At 44.7% G+C, this 22,836-nt stretch overlaps 1 protein-coding gene across 1 annotated transcript; it reads right to left on the reverse strand.

Annotated features, from left to right (window-relative positions):
* Window positions 1-966: 966 nt before the first annotated feature.
* LOC146058587 (F-box only protein 2-like) lies at window positions 967-10,398 on the reverse strand. Its single transcript, XM_083170864.1, has 5 exons — window positions 10,353-10,398; window positions 8,885-8,993; window positions 6,610-6,705; window positions 3,828-3,960; window positions 967-1,101 (listed from the first exon to the last, which is right to left on the reverse strand). Exons 1-5 carry the CDS (start codon window positions 10,396-10,398, stop codon window positions 967-969), a joined length of 519 nt encoding a protein of 172 aa, XP_083026990.1.
* Between the last annotated feature and the right edge of the window lie 12,438 nt (window positions 10,399-22,836).

Consider the following 22,836-nt stretch of genomic DNA (forward strand, 5'->3'; position numbering starts at 1 on the left):
TCCAACTACTCATCCCTTACCCTCCTCACCACCATTCCCCTCCCTCCTACTACTCATCCCTTACCCCTCCTCACAATCATCCCCCTCCCTCCGACTACTCATCCCTTACCCCTCCTTACCACCATCCCCTTTCCTTTTATATTTATACAAAATACACATCAAGTATTTTTTTATTGCAGAATTTCCAGTTCATTTATTTTTCTACTCAGCGTGTTAATGCAAATATATTGATTACATTTTCTTCAAGCTTCTTATTTGTATATTTTCCTGTTATTTTCTAATCTAGTGACAGACAGATTTGTACTTAGCCAGCGCAGCGATCCTAGATACTGTGGTCTGATACCCACTAATCACTAGGCCACGTACAGCCCCACTGAGCACATATCCAGGTTTATTTATTGTCAAAAGCACAAACTGGGGGGGCTCTGAGTCACAACCTGTCCTTTCCCCTATAGCATTATACAGATGTGGCCACACTTATCATGGCTGCGTCTAGGCGTGGGTGCGACTAATTACCACAATGTGTGCACACACCAGAATGCTCAGGCTGATTAAGATTATATTATACATTATTGCATATGCAATTACAGTAGGTGCATTGGGACTGGCCGCCATTATGAGCGAGGCGACATCTGTATCAATGCATTTTCTTTTTAAAGTAAAGTATTTAGGGGCTTTTTTATTCAGCGCTTGTTGCAGCAAGTCTTCTGAGAAGGAGTGCTATCTGCCGCAGACTCTCTATATAATAGCAGTGGCAGGTTCCACGGCATGTCCCTGATATCTATCACTGCTGTAGCCCACAGCATATATACAGTATGTATGTATGTATGTATGCAGAGCAATCCCTATGTAATTATTGCAGTGATTGTTTAACCCCAGTTCCCAACACCCTAATTATCTCCGCTAAGTCCTGCAGACGCCGGTAGCACAAACATCAGTGGCTCCGGCCATTTCTGGGCGGGTTTGTTACACATTAATCGTCACGCTGCTTCTGGTGACCCGTGCGCCATAAAAGCCCTTCCATTCTTTATTGTCTTTACCGCCATGCTTGAAAAGAACGTAGCGCACCCCAGGGCCGTAGTTAGCGAAAGTATGACCGATCTGTAGCGAGAAATAAAGAGAGTGATCAGACGTACAGGTACATTATGTATTAGCAGTTATAGTAATCTAACATTTATCTGATCAGGATTTGTGTTTACCGATGGTGCAGTGATTTGGGTTTCAGCCGGTGTAGGTTCCAAAACTAAAAGGGAAAATTTGCGGTGAGTTTCCCCATATCTAAAGACCCAGTAGTGGGCTATATCAGCCAGTCCTGGGTATAAAAAAAAAATGGGATAAAAAATAGGGCTCCACTAGTCAATAAGGTAATGCCAAAGCAGGGGCACACGTTTATCATTGCTGGGTACCTACCAGTGGCGCACGCAGGGGGGGTTCCTGGTACCCAGAAACCCCCCCCCCCCCAAGAGACTAAGGGCCCTAGACTGAAAGCTGAGGGTCCCCTATTTCCATGGGTATAAGAATTGCTCTTCCCAGTCAGATATTAATTTTCTGATCCTCTAGTCCCTAATACCATTTGGTAGGTGGGATTCTCTAGTTTTTAATTCCATTAAAATCTAAGAAAATCTATTTCCTGGAACTGGCGTTATCTGCAGTCAAGCAAGCTGTCCTCCCACCAGAAAATTATGAATAATAAGCCCACTCCACTATACACCCCTCCTCTGCATATTAAACATCCTCTATCACCCTGGAGGTTATGTATCAGGGCCCCTTCATTCAGCCCAGTGCCCCCTTCTCCCACCTCATCTCCCACCATCTGTGTAGTAAAGGGGTAATTAGTGATAATTACTGATCCAGGCCCTATATGCGGGTTGATATAATACCCCCTACCACCCGTGGGACATCAAAGCTTCCCCCACCCCTACCGCTGGAGGATATGTAGTGGCCCCAATACATTGCTATGCCCAGGGGTCTACACTGCTGTTGACGCCCCTGTATGTATGTATGTATGTATGTATGTATATATATATATATATATATATATATATATATATATATATATATATATATAATTATTATTATTATTATTATTATTATTATTATTATTATTATTATTTATATACATTTGGTCTATCTATAGTACTTTAACTGACCGGGCATATACTTGGTCACCTAAGTGTCCACCTCCGTGCTTTGCTCCGTCCCTCTGGAAACCCCCTCTGAAAATCCTGTATTTGCCAATGTCTACCACTCTGCTCCTACACTTTCCCTCTGGCGCCATTGTCAGGCACCTACCTCTCTCCTACTGCTCCTACACCTTCCCTATGGCGCCATTGCTCGGCACCTACCACTCTGCTCCTACACCTTCCCTCTGGTGCCATTGCTGGTTACATACCTCTCTGCTCCTACACCTTCCCTCTGGTGCCATTGTTGGGCACCTACCTTTCTGCTACTACACCTTCCCTCTGGTGATATTGCTGGTTACATACCTCTCTGCTTCTACACCTTCCCTCTGGTGCCATTGCTGGGCACCTACCTCTCTGCTCCTACACCTCCCCCCTGGCACCATTGCTGGGTACCTACCTCTCTGCTCCTACACCTTCCCTCTGGTGCCATTGCCAGGTACTTACCTCTTTGCTCCTACACCTTCCCTCTGGCACCATTGCCGGGCACCTACCTCTCTGCCCCTACACCTTCCCACTGGAACCAATGCCGGGCACCTACCTCTCTGCTCCTACACCTTCCCCCTGGTACCATTGCCGAACAACTACCTCTCTGCTCCTACACCTTCCCCCTGGCACCATTGCCAGGCACCTACATCTCTGCTCATACACCTTCCCCTGGCACCATTGCTGGGTACCTACCTTTCTGCTCCTACACCTCCCCACTGGTGCCATTGCCAGGTACTTACCTTTTTGCTCCTACACCTTCCCCTGGCACCATTGCCGGGCACCTACCTATCTGCTCCTACACCTTCCCTCTGGAACCATTGCCGGGCACCTACCTCTCTACTCCTACTCCTTCCCTCTAGAACCTTTGCCGGGCACCCACCTCTCTTCTCCTACACCTTCCCTCTGGCACCATTGCTGGGCACCTACCTCTCTGCTCCTACACCTTCCCATTTGAACCAATGCCGGGCAACTACCTCTCTGCTCCTACATCTTCCCCCTGGTACAATTGCCGAGCACCTACCTCTCTGCTCCTTTACCTTACCTCTGGAACCATTGCTGGGCACCTACGTCTCTGCTCATACACCTTCCCTTCTGGAACCATTGCTGGGCACCTACCTCTCTGCTCCTATACCTTCCCCCTGGCACCATGGCCGGGCACCTACCTCTCTGCTCCTACACCTTCCCCTGGCACCATTGCTGGGTACCTACCTCTCTGCTCCTACACCTCCCCACTGGTGCCATTGCCAGGTACTTACCTTTTTGCTCCTACACCTTCCCCTGGCACCATTGCCGGGCACCTACCTCTCTGCTCCTACACCTTCCCTCTGGAACCATTGCCAGGCACCTAGCTCTCTACTCCTACACCTTCCCCCTGGAACCATTGCCGGGCACCTACCTCTCTGCTCCTACACCTTCCCTCTGGAACCATTGCCGGGCACCTACCTCTCTGCTCCTACACCGTACCCTCTAATGCTTGGTATCGGCTCTTTGTCTTACCATAAAATATTTTTTGGCTCATTGCCTCTGATTGTTTGTCCGTCCCTGCTAGTATCGGTGCCACCTTACACCCAACATCCAGCACAACACTTCTAACATTCCAGTCTCCTGGGTCCTTTCGTAATAAGTGCAGCAGTGATTAATCCCCGGTTCCCCACTCACCTGGAACCAGGTGTACTTTCCTTCTGGGATGTTGATCATGTCACTCTTGTACTTGGCGAGCTGCTGGCGTTTGTCACCTAGAAGCTGCACCTCCAGCTGATAGCTACATCCGCAGTCATAACGCGAACCGTACCTGCAATTATCCCATGTACCGTGATTAGTGGCTTTTATACATTACACACTGGTCATAGAGACTGTGGGGGTTAATTATCAACTGACTGCGCATGCACATATGGATTGTAGTGCATCGTTTCAAGGCCATCCAGTGCCTTTTTTTAATCTCTGGCCCTTCATTGATAGGACGCCAGCATTTGTGGATGTCACCTGGTCATTTTCTGGGAGTGTCAAGGAAAACACAGATGTCAGCTCTGGCCCCGATCAGCCTGACTATATAGCACCAGACATAGGGCCTTATTCTGCTTGGTTACGGTCCGTTCCGAATTCTTTCATAAATGACCGAACGCCACGCTGTGCGGACATTCTAAGAACATACGCCCTCAGGTCCTCCGCATCCATTCGGACGGACTCTCTAAGAAGAAGGAGTGTCTTCGGGCTACATCCAAACGTGCGTGTGCGGTGGGAACACAAAGATTCTGCACGGTCTTACAGCGTCCGAACGGACGGGAAGCTGGCCGTATGCACCGAGTTGGTGTATTTCCGCAATCCTCAGTAATCTATATAACTATCTGATAATAACAAAGTTCTGTCCATTGCTTGCAGTATAAATGTGGGTCAGATAGCAATAATGCAGTCATGTTTGCAGCATATATTTTTGTATTTAGTAATAAGCCATTTAGGCAGCAATGCTTCCAATTGAACCTGTGAAAAGAGTGTAATTAATCACTAATGAGTAGAGGAGTGGATTGTATTGTGTTCAGCTGAGAGTGCTTCAGGTGCGGGCTGTTAAAACTGAAATAACGCATCAATAATTATATACTTTTGTTATACTCTGTTTTCTCAAATATTGTTATTTATTGCTGCAAGTGGCGTTAGCTTGTTGCACAAGGTACTAGCCACGCCGTATGAGGCCTACCCTTTGCGCTAAGCAGCAGGTGTTTGTTAGAAGCAGCAGCCATTTTGTTGAACCATGACTTGCATAAATATTATAAAATGGCTGATCATTCAGAACAGAGCTGTAAAAGTGATTTCTTATAGAATATTGTTTTTGGTTTTAGAAGCTTAAGAATGTGATGTTGACAGTATAATGTAGCAAGGACAGGAAGCTAGTCTCCACAAACTGAATAAGATGGGAACAAGGCCACACATGCGTAGACCCACAAGGCCACTGAAGTTGGGTGTTGGGTTAATTATGACATCATGATTGAAAGCAGAGCTTGCCAATAAGACTCAATGCTTATGAGTAATTAATTAATTAATGTGATAAAGGTTTAAATATCAGAGTGATAGAGGGAGGGAAAAAGGCAGTTGAGGAAGAACACGCAAGCACGGGGGGGCTGGAGGTAACTATGAAGGAGGTTTATTCATGGCTGATCACTGTCCTTGAAAGGTGTCCATTTTGATTTGATTTAGAATTACTGTTTAAGTATTAGCTAATCAATTTTATGTTTCTTGTGTTAGTCTGCATTTGCAAATACCTGTAATGAAGCTATTCTTTAAGTAAAGCATTGTCATACCTTTTATAACAAGGTTGTGTTGGTGTGCAATCATTTCAGCGTTGCCGTTATATTTAAAGGTAATAAAGTAAATAAATTTGGTTTGGGTTATTTATCATATCTAATCTTATCAGATAAATATCTGGTTTATCAGGGCGTACTAATTGGGTGAACCGAATGCCTAGAGCAGGCATGTCCAACGTTGGCCCTCCAGATGTTGTGAAACTACACATCCCAGCATGCTTTGCCACAGTTTTGCTATTAGTGAATGCTAAATCTATTGCAAAGCATGCTGGGATGTGTAGTTTCACAACATCTGGAGGGCCAACGTTGGACATGCCTGGCCTAGAGCATGAACAAGTGCTCTCCGCAAACTGAAACTTGCTTATGGACACCGCATATTTCATGTGTGTTGGTTCGCTTGCAGTCGGTGTCCTGTCCGAATGCACGCCTAGCACAGTTCGTGCACTCCCATGTGTACGCCCAGCTTTACGCCCAGTTTTGACCACTTTGAAACCGCGCCCTTGTGTACGGCCACATGACGCCCATATTACGCCCATATTTCCCGAGTCAATTCGGTGCACATTTCTGGACGGTATTGGTGAGAACGAGTGTGGAGACACTACGTTGCACATGTGCATTGCGTTGCCTTCGCATGCGCAGACGGCTAAAATGCGCCCTCCGAAAGAATTCGGTACGGACTGCACCAAGCAGAATAAGGCCCATAATGTGAATAAAGTGCACCACTGTGTCACATAATGTGAATTGGGGGCCACTACTATGTAATACTGTATAACATGAACTGTGGGCACTACTGTGTAACATAAGGAGAATTGCACTACCATGGCTTAATATAAATAAATATTGATAAACTGATAAACTTGGGGTGTTGGGAGATTGGGGAACGGCTGTGAGCTAAAGGTTGGGTTTTTTCTATTCTATTTTTTTGTGATTGTCTGAGACGGCCGGCAGACAGATTTATATTGATTTTTATTAAACACTATTAAATGATTAATGACTCAAACTCATACGCAGTTTTAGATCCCTCTACTCTATTACTGTATATGTCATTAAAGGCACAAATACTGAAAACTGCCTGAATGGCCCACCTGTTACAGTATATATTTATATAGTGTGTGTGATTGGTTGGTATCAGCCTCTCATCTTACCAGTCACTGACCACAATGCATGGCTGGTTGTTGTCCAATATCTCCGCGGTAAATCCTTCCTGCAGGAGATCAATGAGCTGAGATTTGCTGCACCACCTGAAAGTGTCAATCACATGGAAACGCAGCGGTCACCGTGGTGTACAGATTATTGTATTATATACAGTTTATTCATCCTGCTCACCAGCGGTGTAACCACAGATTTGTGGGCCCAATGGTAACTTATAGAATGACCCTGTCCCAATGCTTCTAGAGAGACTCTGCAGCAATCTCAAATCCATCCATACAGGGACTTACAGTACATCATTATGTATATCATACTTGCCTACCCTCCGGGATGCTGCCGCATATCACACCCTCTCCCAACCGCCCGGGAAGATGAGCAAGTCTCCTGCACCAGCCACGAAGCCCCCACTCCCTGCTGCATAAAATCCCGAATTTTGCTGGTCCGCGGCGGAGGAACCGGCAAATAGGGTGGCCAATCCCGGGATCGGAGGGATCCCGGGATTTGGCCCCTAAACGCCGGGATTTCAATGATACCGCCCAACCACCCAGGCTGCCTGCACTCGCCTCTTTCCGGACCCCGAAGCATCGCCCGACGAACCTACCAGTCACCCACCCAGGCTGCATCCTCCTCCATGCCCAGCTCCATTGCCCACCGGCCCGGCTGCACCGCAATTGTAAGTAAATATGTGGGCGGCCGGGGCGGGAAGGGAGCAGATTTCATATTGGCGGAAAGCACGCCCCTGTCACTGAGGCACTTGCTAAGGTGCCGCTTATGTACCTATTTTTTAATGGCCTTATACAGCCCTCTGCCTGTCCCCGCCCCCTGCCCACACCATGTTTCCATCTGTATGTTATGGGAAGCTGGAGGTACCGATTTCAGTGCCTCCCAAATCAATTTAAAGCCTTTAAAAAATTGAAAATGATTAGATTAATATAAAGAAGATACTTATGATACAGGATATGTGCCATAATTATATTTTTGTATTATTTTAATCATTTATGACAGGGAAGGCACAGCCTCCCCTGACTGCACGTCCCTGGATTATACCACACTAAAGACCTGATTCTGTGCCAGCCACACTGGTGTCTGTGGCTCACATCCGTGGCTCTATGCTTATAGCGCTCCCCTTGTGTACATCTGTGTTATGGTTATGGGAATACTGAGACACCCAGGTTTGGCGTCTTCAGACATGGCCACCCTGTCTCTGTAGGCTGGACCAGTGGAACTTGCACCACCACATGCATATTCCATATAATATGTATGTTACCCTACTGATCCGCACATGCATTCACACGGAGGGCCAATGTTAAGCATCTGCGCATGCGCAGGCACGTTTCTGTGCATGTGCAGGTGGTTCGCTGGGTGCACGCACCCTACACGGGAGAAGGGAGGGGGGCACAGGGCAGCTGCATTAGCATATGGGAACACCCAGTGTTTCATGGGGATCCCATGATAACGCTGGAGCGTTCTGATGGTAATGAGGCCATGGCGTGGGTGCAGGGGGCGGGCAGCTGACATCACCGGATGTCAGCTGCCCGCCCATATCTGTTCCAGCTTGCACACATATGGAAGTGACTTGAAAGTCTCTTTTATATGCATGCACCTTCCACAACGTTCGATGGTCGGCGACCACCGGAAGATGTGGGTGTTACCCGCAGCATACGAATGGACGTTTATGCTAAACATCTATTATCAACCAGCGCTGCGAGGGGGGAACATTCACAAGGGGGGGGGGCATTCACATGGTGGGGTTTAGAGGACTTGCAAGGCTGCGAATTCGCAGCATTGCGAATCACAAAGAATAACCCCCATAGTCTTTTATTACACCCCATTTTTTACTTGAATTTATAAAACAAATGTGAGTGACGCTGGCCTTTTTTGCAGCTATTTTGAACATGTCACAGATGTTGGCACTCAAAGGGTAAAATACCTCCTTATTTTATACCAGGGCCCCTTAGTATTGTTGGTGCCCCTGTATAACGCCCTCACCCCACTTGTGCTTCCCCTTCTCTTACTTCTACTCGAACCTACCCTCAGACGGCGCCTAATGCCTCAGTATACCAAATAAGTGTATATTCCCTGTACATGTCGTATACTGCCTTGTACTGTCACTGTGACCGTGTTCTGCGTATTTTTGTATGTACTCTGTATTTGGGCGCTGCGCATCCCTTGTGGCGCCATATAAAGGATAATAATAATAATAATAATAATAATAATAATAACAACTGATGTATGGATGGCTGCTATTATCGCTGTATGCAATGTACTTACTTGAAGGATGAAGCAAATAATTTCTTCACAAAATTAAATGGACCTGGAAGATCCTCAAGATCCCACCCATCTCCTCCGTTCTCAATGTCGTGCCAGTGTGTCATCCCCTCTGTAATACACAAGGCAGAGGGTCTGTTACAGATGGAGCGCCCTTCATTCAGCGCCGGGGCATGCCAGACCGCCCCCTCTGGTGAACCGGCGCTCCATCTTTCCCACACACACCCGCGTCCCAGTTACCTGTCGGCAGAGGATGCGAACCCTGCCCGTCTCCGCTTCAGGGAGATGGGTTAGGGGGGGGGCAAAGAGGACGTGAAATTGGAAGGCAGGGACCGGAGGGGAGTGTCCCCTTCAGGCGGCTGGCGAATCTACTGCCAGCCCCTGCAAGAATGACAGTCGTTACATCTGTAATACCCTGATAGGAGCAGGACTTACAGTAGGACAGTCCTAATGTGCCAGGGAAGAGACTGTACTGTATGTGGCGTCCTATGGGTGATGGTGGATCAGAATGGTCGCCGGACTTTAGGTCACCATGAATAAACTTTACAGTCAATAGGTCAACCACTATTGGTCAACATGCCAAAAACTCCCACACTAGCCTCGAATATTATTATTAAGGACATGATAAATATAAATAAAGCACATGATCAATATATTTAGGGGATGAAGCCCTAGGTTCGATTAAGGAGGTGCTAAACACCCAAACAAGAAAAAAACAAGTACTGATATGGGTGAACTGAAAGTCTAATAATGACTCATAAAATATAACTTTTAATAATCATCAATAAAAATGGTGAAATATTAAAATGCAATAAGTGAAAGTAAAGAAAAAGAAATGAAGATATTTAAAATACCAATGACCACTGCCCATCTTAGTCCAAAATGTGCAGGGGTGTATTGTCCCTGTATGCTTGCTGTGTGTCACTGGACTAACTATATATGAGCAATGTCCCTCTGCATATTTTCTGCAAATTTTCACTAGTCCCCTTGTGGAACTCTATAGCAATGTGCTGAGGATCAAAGTGGTTACATATTTTCAGCCTAGTTCAGGGGCTCCCAATCTTATTTGAGTCACGGCACCCTTGAGTATAAGAATTTTTTCGCGGCACCACTAGGCCAAACACAAAAATGTAGAAAAAATATAAATAATTAATTCAATGTATAAAATTAAGTAGATTGTGTTTACATTTGGCAAAGGGCAGTATTTTCTTCAATTTGTACACATATTTTATGATTGGTAGCCACCAGCACTGGTTTTAACCATAAATAATTGAAAATAAATCATTTTGAATTGGTCCTGGACTGGCCTAGTTCCATCTGAATAACTATCTATTTTGTATCAATTGCAGTCCAAGAATGATTTTTTGATAGTGCACAGGGGCAAGCTGGGCCGGGGAGCAGGGTGCCACATGCCTCCCGGGCCGGTATGTAGTGGCTGGGCCTGGGCCGGCTGTGCGCATCTTGCACATACCTGCTGTCGCAGCCGCCTCTGGGTCCAGCCGCACACAGGCCTCCATGTATGGTGATGGCCCCTCCAAAAAATGGCCACCGCCTTGGAGGAGACAGACACTAAAGGTGCTGCCATACCTCTAGTTGTAGTCCTTTGACAGAGGATAACAGCATGGCCAGCGCTACCCGGAAGTGCTGCTTTGGGTAGCGCTGGCACTCTGTTGAAATGGAACCCCTAGGCAACGAGCATGTACCCAGGGCTGCCGAGAGGGGGAGTGGGTACAGTTTACCTGGTCCCGGGCCTGTAAGGGGGCCTGGGTCCAGGGATACACACACTTCTTTATTTTTTTATCTGGGCGGCCGGGCGTTGGGTCTGAGAGCAGGGCGAGAGCTGAGTTGCTGTGTAGAAATGGTGGAGACCGCCAGCGGGAGTGCGGGTGGCCCTGCACCAGGTCTGAAGTACCGGGACCGGATCATGGATGCTGCATGTAGTGGAGGCCCTGGAGGAGCTCATGGAGGCTGAGCTCGAACTGACCCTGCCAAAAAAAACTGCCTGTTGTGTACCATAAGTACATTTTTCTACCTGGACTTATACTCATGGGTATGCTGGTAGTATTGTAGTCCTAAAAACACCCTCATTTCTAAGTATTTTATGTCTTCCAGGGCTTGCTGGGACCACTAGTGCTTGGTTATTCTTAGGTGTGGGACATTTTCCTGCATACTTACCTACTTTCTGGCTGCCCTTTCCAGTAGAGGTCAGCCAACTCAAAGGGGGTGGGGCCATCGGGAGTGAAAAGGGGTGGGGCAGGGCAACATGAGTGTCTACTTGTTTGGGGGCATGGCCAGAGCACCACCCGTGGGTCATATGTTTTCCCCTCTTTCCGGGGATCAGGGAGGGGGACCCGATTTCCGGGAGGTATGCAACCCTGTTTTTCTGTGGCCGGATTCCACCAGGGAATTTAACCCCAACATAAATAGGATGCAAATGTATCCCACCGTCAGGGGATCCCCCATTGTGGCATTCCAAGTTATACTGGGCACAACAAGACATATCGCAGATTGGTGCCAGTGGCTGTGTTTTCCAGGGGGACACAGGTGCGCAGTTCAGGTGGGGAGGCACACGCTATTATACATTCATTTGTCATTGTACCGTGTTAAGGTCTATATTGTCAGCACAGGTTTATGCTCTGGGGACCCAGCACCAATACCAGATGCACCTGTGCTCCACACTGCACACCTGCCTTACACTGTGCACCCTCCCCTCACCTGTCCTGCATCCCTGCTATATGGAGGGATATTCAAAACTAGTTACACACAGGGGGATATTTACTAAGATGTGTATTCTACTTCACACATGATGTTGCTATGGGCAACCAATCAGAATCTACTTCTTATTTATTTAGCACCCTCTAGAACAGGGGTGGGGAACCTCAGGCCCTGGGGCCGTATGCGGCCCCTGTAGCCGGTCTGAGTGGCCCACCCGCCTGCCGGCTTTGCCGGGAGACACAGTACAGGGGAATTCTCACGAGAGGTTGGTATTTCTCCCAAGATTCTTCTTAATCAACAGCAGCCGGAGAATGTCAGTACTATTCAGCGGCAGCAACTAGTGCATGGGACGGCTGCAGAGGGATAATTTGTAAGATAATTTTTTACATATGGCCCCCAAAGGAGTTTTTCGCCATACAAACTGCCTTGGAACAAAAATGGTTCCCCACCCCTGCTCTAGAAGATAGTAGACAGGATCTGGTTGGTTACAAAGAAAAAGAGATTATTCCCGCACCAGTCTTTTAATAATGAGACTTTTTTATCTCATCCAATACCAGTATTTTCCGGGAATAATGTTACCACAATTAGACGATGGAGGTGCTACCTACAACTTGAATATAGACACATAACATGAACAAGAAAAAGTAAGTATAATATAGATGCACTGAAAACCTAATAATGATACGTAAAATGTAACCTTTATAATTTTCAATAAAATCGGTGAAAAATTAAAATATAATAGGAAGAAATAAAGAGCAGAAATTAGAGTTAAAACAAAAATGACCACAGCTCAACTTTGTCCTATATTTGCAGGGTTAAATTATCCAAGTGTCCCATTCAGATACTTTCTCTCTGATTTTCGTGTCAGAGACAATTGTTACTTTTTTTATTTCTGTTACAATGGAAAGGGAGATTGTATCTTTTTATTCAAGATTAATATCACTTAGGCTAAATAGCCCTAAAATGGGTTTTATGTGACTTCAATGTTCAGAGTTTAATGTTTTCTTCTTTTTTTATTATATTGCAGAAGTATTTATATTTCTTTATCAGTAGGGGAATGTTGATAATCAAATATACACTTTTAATGTATCAGCCTATTGGTGGTTTCACAGGATGTGTTATCTGATTGTCTCAGTAGGATAGTGTGATTGCATGCACGATTAACTTTTTAAAGTCAGTTAAACTGTGGGGCGTCTATTACCACCAACGGTATTCCGGCTATATATGCAAATACTGTTGTTTCTTGCGGTAGGAAATATATTACTGGTTATTAGCCGCTTATTATATGCCGGCCACTACCCGCCGCTCTGTTAGTACGGCAATATCACTGCCGCTAGACAGGTTCTCCTGTTTATGTCCGTTTATCATGGACCCGTGGCGGCTGCTATGAGCCGCTCTGACTACTGCGCTGGTGGCTATTAGATGTGCCACTCGTCCGCTGTGTGGATACAGCGTTCCTGCATCCCGGGCGGTATCCGTCTGTGAGTCAGTTTAGTATATATGACACTCACGCCGTATCTCTATTGACTGTCTGCCTGCAATAATTACTGTCTGCATTTCAAACACATATATTGCTATTACACATAAATTAGCACACACATTTTGAGAACATAAACGAAGGAGCTATGGTCAATGCTAGCCAACGACCGTTTCGCCTAAGCTTACTCAGGGCATTAACCCGTTTGCCTCCTGAGAGGGTTTTAAATCCCCCGCCCTCACTCCTGATTGGTTGTTCATCATTGTATTCTATTCTATGGCGATTTCATTATCACATTTTATAAAGGCTTTTATTACCACTTAGTGACATGGTGGATTATATTTAGAAGTATGTGAGAACTACTACTTATTTATAGTGATGTTGATTTCTGTTTTTTTTTCACTTATTAAGCCCTTAGCATTAGCGTATTTCTTACAGTGCTGCATAGGTCCAGCTCCCATGATCTTATTGACATTTCTATAATTTATTTTCTGGGTATTGAATCATGTTTGAAACATGTCTAACTGTAACTCTATTACACCTTAATGTATATTTGTTATGCCATTACAGTATGTCATGTTGGTAATCCTTAGGTGATACCTATTATCAAACACTTATTCTGTTATTATTGGGTTATGTTGTTTTATGATGACAATAACCCATTATTGGCTTTGGAGTTAGTTGCCACAGTAAATGACTGTGTAACTATTATATGAGATGTAGTAGCACTTTTTTTTTATAAAAATTGTGTATGGATAATTAAATAGCTATAAGTTCCCTAGGGGTCCATGTTCAAATTTCAACTCTTTAATAATATATTAAAAGAGCTGATAACCAAAAAGCACCTAAGAAATACACATCAATACAAAAACATGAGAACATTTGCACATTAAAAATTGATTGGTGGTTTTTGAATCTAGCTTGTAGAATATATAGTAATCTCAGTGTTTATCTTTCATTTTCTGCTGTGTGAAGAATCTCTAGTACAAAGTATATATTTTCAACATGTGTTATATTGGTACTTATGTAATATCTGGGCGCCCGATTTTTCCATCCCACTAACTGGTAATAAAAGCCTTAATAAAATGTGATAATAAAATTCCCATAGAATAGAATACAATGATGAACAACCAATCAGGAGTGAGGGTGAGGGATTTAAAACCCTCTCAGGAGGCAAATGGGTTAATGCTCTGAGGAAGCTTAGGCGAAACGGTCGTTGGCTAGTAATGACCATAGCTCCTTCGTTTATGTTCTCAAAATGTGTGTGCTAATTTATAAGTAATAGCAATATATGTGTTTGAAATGCAGACAGTAATTATTGCAGGCAGACAGTCAGTAGAGATGCGGCGTGAGTGTCCTATATACTAAACTGACTCACAGACGGATACCGCCCGGGGTGCAGGAACGCTGTATCCACACAGCGGACGAGTGGCACATCTAATAGCCACCAGCGCAGTAGTCAGAGCGGCTCATAGCAGCCACTACGGGTCCATGATAAACGGACATAAACAGGAGAACCTGTCTAGCGGCAGTGATATTGCCGTACTAACAGAGCGGCGGGTAGTGGCCGGCATATAATAAGCGGCTAATAACCAGTAATATATTTCCTACCGCAAGAAACAACAGTATTTACATATATAGCCGGAATACCGTTGGTGGTAATAGACACCCCGCAGTTTAACTGACTTTAAAAAGTGAATCGTGCATGCAATCACACTATCCTACTGAGACAATCAGATAACACATCCTGTGAAACCACCAATAGGCTGATACATTAAAAGTGTATATTTGATTATCAACATTCCCCTACTGATAAAGAAATATAAATACTTCTGCAATATAATAAAAAAAGAAGAAAACATTAAACTCTGAACATTGAAGTCACATAAAACCCATTGGAGGGCTATTTAGCCTAAGTGATATTAATCTTGAATAAAAAGATACAATCTCCCTTTCCATTGTAACAGAAATACAGTAGAAAAGTAACAATTGTCTCTGACACGAAAATCAGAGAGAAAGTATCTGAATGGGACACTTGTGAGAACATACAGGGATCATTTAACCCTGCAAATATAGGACAAAGTTGAGCTGTCGTCATTTTTGTTTTAAATCTAATTTCTGCTCTTTATTTCTTCCTATTATGTTTTAATATTTCACAGATTTTATTAAAAATGATTAAAGATTACATATTACGTATCATTAGATTTTCAAAGCACTTACATTATACTTAATTTTTCTTGTTCATGTTATAAGGATCTGATTGGTTGCCCATAGCAACATCACATGTGAAGTAGAATACACATCTTAGTAAATTTCCCCCAGAGACTCCAATAAATATGAAACATCACCTAATAGACAAAATAATCAGCAATACCTTCCCCGCTGCCGTTCTTGATGAGATTTCTGGCCATTGTTCTGGATGTAGCTGTGATTCTGGATCCGCTCTGTTCTCTGTTCTGGATATGCACCTGTTTGTCCTGGATCTGACCATTCACCAACATACAGTAAGTGTAACAAGAACTATCCCTAATTGTGTCTGATATGCACAGAATGTAGATGTAACACCGCCCCCTATAGGTTATACTCACATAGACATGTACTACCCCAGCATATATATGTAACACTGCCCCCTATAGGCTATACTCACATAGACACGTACTACCCCGGCATATAGATGTAACGCTGCCCCCTATATGTTATACTCACATAGACATGTACTACCCCAGCATATAGATGTAACACTGCCCCCTATAGGTTATACTCACATAGACATGTACTACCCCAGCATATAGATGTAACACTGCCCCCTATAGGTTATACTCACATAGACATGTACTACCCCAGCATATAGATGTAATGCTTCCCCCTATATGTTATACTCACATAGACATGTATTACCCCAGCATATAGATGTAACACTGCCCCCTATAGGTTATACTCACATAGACATGTACTACCCCAGCATATAGATGTAACACTGCCCCCTATAGGTTATACTCACATAGACATGTACTACCCCAGCATATAGATGTAACACTGCCCCCTATAGGTTATACTCACATAGACATGTACTACCCCAGCATATAGATGTAATGCTTCCCCCTATATGTTATTCTCACATAGACACGTACTACCCCGGCATATAGATGTAACACTGCCCCCTATAGAATATACTCACATAGACACGTACTACCCCGGCATATAGATGTAACACCGCCCCCTATAGGTTATACTTACATAGACACGTACTACCCCAGCATATAGATGTAACGCTGCCCCCTATAGGTTATACTCACATAGACATGTACTACCCCGGCATATAGATGTAACGCTGCCCCCTATAGGTTATACTCACATAGACATGTACTACAACAGCATATAGATGTAACGCTGCCCCAGATAGGTTATACTCACATAGACACGTACTACCCCGGCATATAGATGTAACACTGCCCCCTATAGGTTATACTCACATAGACATGTACTACCCCAGCATATAGATGTAACACTGCCCCCTATAGGTTATACTCACATAGACACGTACTACCCCGGCATATAGATGTAACACTGCCCCCTATAGGTTATACTCACATAGACATGTACTACCCCGGCATATATATGTAACACCGCCCCCTATAGGTTATACTCACATAGACACGTACTACCCCGGCATATAGATGTATCACCGCCCCCTATAGGTTATACTCACATAGACATGTACTACCCCAGCATATAGATGTAACACCGCCCTCTATAGGTTATACTCACATAGACACGTACTACCCCGGCATATAGATGTAACACTGCCCCCTATAGGTTATACTCACATAGACATGTACTACCCCAGCATATAGATGTAACACTGCCCCCTATAGGTTATACTCACATAGACACGTACTACCCCGGCATATAGATGTAACACTGCCCCCTATAGGTTATACTCACATAGACATGTACTACCCCGGCATATAGATGTAACGCTGCCCCCTATAGGTTATACTCACATAGACATGTACTACCCCGGCATATATATGTAACACCGCCCCCTATAGGTTATACTAACTTAGACACGTACTACCCCAGCATATAGATGTAACAATGCCCCCTATAGGTTATACTCACATAGACACGTAGTACCCAGCATATAGATATAACACTGCCCCCTATAGGTTATACTCACATAGACACGTACTACCCCAGCATATAGATGTAACACTGCCCCCTATAGGTTATACTCACATAGACACGTAGTACCCAGCATATAGATATAACACTGCCCCCTATAGGTTATACTCACATAGACACGTAGTACCCAGCATATAGATGTAACACTGCCCCCTATAGGTTATACTCACATAGACATGTACTACTACAGCATATAGATGTAACACTGCCCCCTATAGGTTATACTCACCTAGAGACCAGCAGCTGGTTATGTGCAGGACGGCAGGTAATCAGGACCACTGGAATGAACAGCTCCTGGGTAAACTGACACATGCTGCCAGTTCTCTCCTCTTATAAGGCTGATGATTGTAGATTACACAACCGCCTTATCATCCCTCCTCCTCCAACACTCATTGTGGTGATAAATGCCAGGAAACTGCATTCTATGAAAGTATGAGAACCTGTTCTTAGGAATCTTTGGCCCGATTCCGACAACTTATCGATTGTCTCAAACAAGAAGAAAAAAGATGACTCTCTTTGTCGGGGCACAACTTTTAAAATCTATTTGTTTTTAATGATATGCAATAAAATAGGAACCTGCACTCATCGCCACAGATTATGTCACTATTCACAGGAAAACGCTCACTAGGGGAATCATTTTTATAATTTTTATATAATGCAAAATGTACTATTAATAGTGAAAAGGATGGACTGATCCTACCATAGGTCTCAATTATAATAACCCCCTCATTCGGTCCGTTCACTCTCTTAAAGACACTCGGCCGGAGTGTAGGAATGATTTGAGATCCAGGGAAATCAGCTATTTTTCCACTTTTGTATCTGTCTCCCCATCTCCGAGGAATTTTCCCTAGTTCCATTGAAATATATATATCACCATACAATTGTAAGCAATTTTGCCCAATAAATACCACAGTACTATATGCTGTGGTAACCTGCTGTGACAGTCACCTGATGACAACCACGATATTTCACTGAATTTCTCTTATTTGCACTTTTTTCACTTGTAAATATATATGTGAAGATAAATTCTTTTGCATTTTTGTATATACCTTTTTCATGAAAAAATATTTTTGTGCAAATTGTCACTCCAATAATTTTTCAGCCAGGCCATCCTAATGCCTCATGGGAGAATATCCCGATATTGAGACCATTTTTTGATCAGGGCTGACACATTCACAAAATTTGGTGCTAATTGTGAGTACCATTTTCCTTGTACCTTTTCACTACTAATAGTAAATTTTGCATTATACAAAAATTATAAAAATCATTCCCCTAGTGAGCGTTTTCCTATGAATATTGACATAGGGGGTTATTCTGCTGACCGTATATGGGCGGATCGGTTTTTTTTTCAACTGCTCATGCGTAGCTTTCGCTATGCGCATGTGCGGCGACCGCACACCCCTCACGGACGCGTCTCTCCGTGCAAAAAACCTGTCCGCAAGAACACGGTCATTGTGGGCGGCATGTGGACACAGAATGCACAGTGCTACAACCGCCTCGATCGGCGAACGCGCCGTGCATTTTGGCCCAAAAACAGGCGGACACCAAAGAGAGCTCATGACCACCCCTAGATATGCCGCATGAGAGCGGACGCCTGGGTCTGCTAATTACTAAAACACATACACCTGAATGTAATAAGCAATGCTGCAGGCTATTAAGTGAAAACCATGATTTCACTACCTGCAAGCCACACACAGCCCTAAAACACATTGGAAGCATATCTTTCTACACTTCTCTACATGTGAAGGATGGTTTAATTTTAGGTAGGATTAATTCTAAGACCTGCTTATATATGTCAAGGTAGTTATTTTATAACCGTCTACACCCATTCAGAAAGTGTTTCTATATACTTTAAAAAGCAGGACACTCAATTCACAGGAGTCGACATGTGTCAACTTTTTCACTGTAACACAAACATACCAGGTTTTTATTAGGAAAAAGACACATAAACCACATCTAAGAGCAACAAGGATGTTTTTGGACTAAATTTCTACTTACACTGTGGCGTACGTTCAGATATACGGAAGGTGTCGGTGTGAAAACGGACGAGATCCGTCCGTACAATGTGGCGTAGGCTCTGATGCACGCCATGTATCAGTGGCTAAGAGGGAGATCCGTCCGTGCACGGTGGCGTACGCTCTGATGTACGCCATGTATCGGTGGCTAAGAGGAGACCCGTCCGTGCACGTTGGCGTACGCTCAAGTGTACGCCCCTCCCCATTGTCGGTGTTTGTGACCGTCCGTGCGCAGCTGTTCTGTGGGTGGACTTTCGCTCACCGTGAGCGTACGGGAAACATACGGTGAAACGGAACTTACGTACGTTTCACCGACCAAACCAGAATAAGGCCCTTAATCTGTGGCGATGAGTGCAGGTTCCTATTTTATTACATGTCATTAAAAACGAATAGATTTTAAAAGTTGTGCCCCGACAAAGAGAGTCATCTTTTTTCTTCTTGTGTGAATATACTGACCTATGACTCGCGGGAGCACCACCAACTAGAGACATTGTTTGGACGTGTCAGGTCCATCTATACTGAGCATGTTGGTTACAAAAATGTGGAATATGTTAATAGAGAGTCTGAGCTAGTCCTTCTTTTCTCTTTAATGTGAACTTATCAATTGTGCAGGCACATGGGCAGCAATTTGCATGCACAACATATGGCTTCCAAAAAGTTGTGCAGCTTTTTCCGTTTGCAGGATGATTTACAGGCAGTGCGCATGTGGGGGCTAATTGTCAGTTTCATGGGAGTGCCAAGAAAAATGCTGGGCTGCCTGAGCTTATTAGGGGAGGGTGCCCAGCGGACGGAGCAGACCAGAGCATCCCTCCCCCACATGTGATATGCTATTTCCCCTCACACACACCATGATCCTCCAGCATCCCGCGAGCTGACCCCATTACACCAGTAGCTACAGGGCCGACTATGACACACTACACACTGCAGACAGTCGGTGCCCATCCCCCCCCCCACACACAAGTCAACTCACCAGTGCTACTGCAAGGAGAGAAAGGAAATCTCAAAGGCTGCTCCGCTCCTCCTATCCGTCCCCCCTTCACCTAAAAAAAAGTGCGCTTGGAGCATTACATCTGGCTTCCGCCCACCTTCTGGCTGTGGTGTGTGTAGACAGGGCTCGATCTGATAGTAGGGTGCAAGTGTGGGCAGAGGGAGGCTAGCAGAGGGAAGGCACCACCCGCAAAATTCACAAACCCAACCCTCACCCACCCACGACAACGCCACACCAGTGCACCTGCCACTACACCACACGCAGCACCACATCCACCTATGGAAGCACCACACTCCCGCCCCTCCCTCACAAACCATGGGGATTATTCACAATAATTCGGTCCTCCATGCGACCGATGTTGGGTGCGTTTCTGCACATGTGCAAACGTAGGGTGCGTGCACCCACTGCAAACTTTCGATTCACCACACCCTAGTGGATGGTAGGGCATGAAATACTGCATGTCGGCTTAAAAAAAAAAAAAAAAAAGTGAAAAACCCCATTTTGACTGTCAACCTAAGCCATGTCAACCTAATGACCCTGTCAACCTTCCTGCATGTCAACCTAGACACATGTCGACATAATGACTGTCGACCCAATGACCGTATCCCCCTCAAACACCCCCCCACCTGCTGCCTTTCTTCAGAAATCAGAAGCTGACATGCTACTGTATATTATATTTATCTAGCATGCAATCTTTGTAATGGTTTTATTGCATTGTTTTATTACGGATGAATAATTCACATTTACAATCACAAGCTGCTTCCTTTCTTTAGAAATCAGAAGCTGACGTGCTATATTATATTTATCTAGCATGCAATCTTTGTACTGGTTTTATTGCATTGTTTTATTACGGAGGAATAATTCACATTTACAATCACAAGCTGCGTGGGATTATCTAGGAATTTACACACTAGACAAATGATATCAAATCACTGGCATGTTATGATTTTCTGTGAACACACTTAAAGTGGCCATACATCAGAAAGACCAGTCTTCCAATCATGATTGTGTCCAATTTCCCTTCAACTCTCAATTTCCAATTTCCCTTCAACTTCAAATAAACATATTAGAGGTAAGGAAGGATCAGTGGAAATACCTTGTGATGATTAAGTCACCTCCGTATAGCAAAGAGGTAATTTGGCAGCCACTGCTAACCTGATGTCGGGGAGCGGTAGTTCTGTGGTCTCCATGATGTGCCGGGGCGCAGCGTATCGGCGTCAATGCCGCCGGCGCCGGGTGAACGAGATTAGACAGCTGTTTTGCTAAGGATAGCTTTGTAAGTGCTCATTCCAACTATGCTGAGAGCCTTCTTTGCATGTAACTGTATCCGCAGAACTTTGATTGACAATTGTGCCGGCTCTGCGGGAAACTCCATGTCCAGCTTCTTCCTCCTACCAATGTGGAGGACCCTTAAATGGGACAAGTGGGACAGCTCCATCCCGTACAACTGGACTACTCCATGGTTCTACCTGGATGTGTCCAAGTTTGTGAGGGAACACAAACTGGAGGGATTGAAACCCGACTTGTGGAACCTAAAACTGTCCACAAGCTTATCAGAGCCAAAGACGTCATGGAACCGATTTCAGGGCTCCCTTCATCAACTGTCAAGTTTGTCTTGGAGTATGTGGCCTCCAAAAGGCTCACAAATAGACACAAAGACAAGGGGGCTTGCCTCACCGGTCATTCAGGCACTCCTGAAACTTGTGTAGGTATAGACATTGTCCCTGGTGCTTTGTGCATGAAGAAACCTCCATGCACATCTTCTGGGACTGCGCCTACGCACAGTTGTTGTTGCCCTTGAGACTGAATTTAAAGACTCTGTGCCCAGGAACTGTCTTTCGTACCTTTCGGTACTGCATGGACTATTCCCAGGCACCCACACGTTTGGGGCGACCCAGAAAGCCTGCCGCCTTATAAACTGTGTAAAGGACGCTTTGTGGTTTGCCAGAAATCATCTCATACTGCGGAGGGAGAGAATGTCCGTTCAGGACTGCTGCAGGCTGGTTCACAGCCTGCTCAGAGACTATTCCATTCGGGATAGCCCTGAGGAAGAAGAGGACTAAACCCCACTTCTTCTGGTCCTTTCCCCTTGTGTGAACTGTTTTATAAGACTTTAGGACCGTGGCCCCTTCCCCCTCACTTCACAATGTCTGTTGTTTTGTTGACGTCTTTCTATTTATTGCCCTCCCCTTATATGTGTCTGTCTGGTCAATAAAGCTTTGGGCATGTGATTCCCCCTCCCTCACCCCCTACCCTCCACACCCATAGTCTTGTATACTGTTTTGTAATGTTAGCGTTAGAATGCATAGTTCATAGTACAGTCTATAGTGTAATTTTATGCTGTATGTTATAATATGTACTATACTGTTTGCATGTGTACTGTAACAATGGATGTGAGTGTTCCCTCCACAGGCGCCAATAACAATGAAAAAGGGAGAAGGAGGAAATACACCCCTTGGCAGTGGACAGCGATCCTCTTCTCCCAAAACTGGACAAAGCTATTGTATTGAACCACAATACCGTACGTCCCTCCTGGTAAGGTGGCGTCTCCTCTTCTCCCAAATTAGAACGCAAT

This window comes from Crinia signifera, chromosome 2 (assembly GCF_055691185.1).
Source record: "Crinia signifera chromosome 2, ASM5569118v1, whole genome shotgun sequence".
Taxonomy (NCBI): domain Eukaryota; kingdom Metazoa; phylum Chordata; class Amphibia; order Anura; family Myobatrachidae; genus Crinia; species Crinia signifera.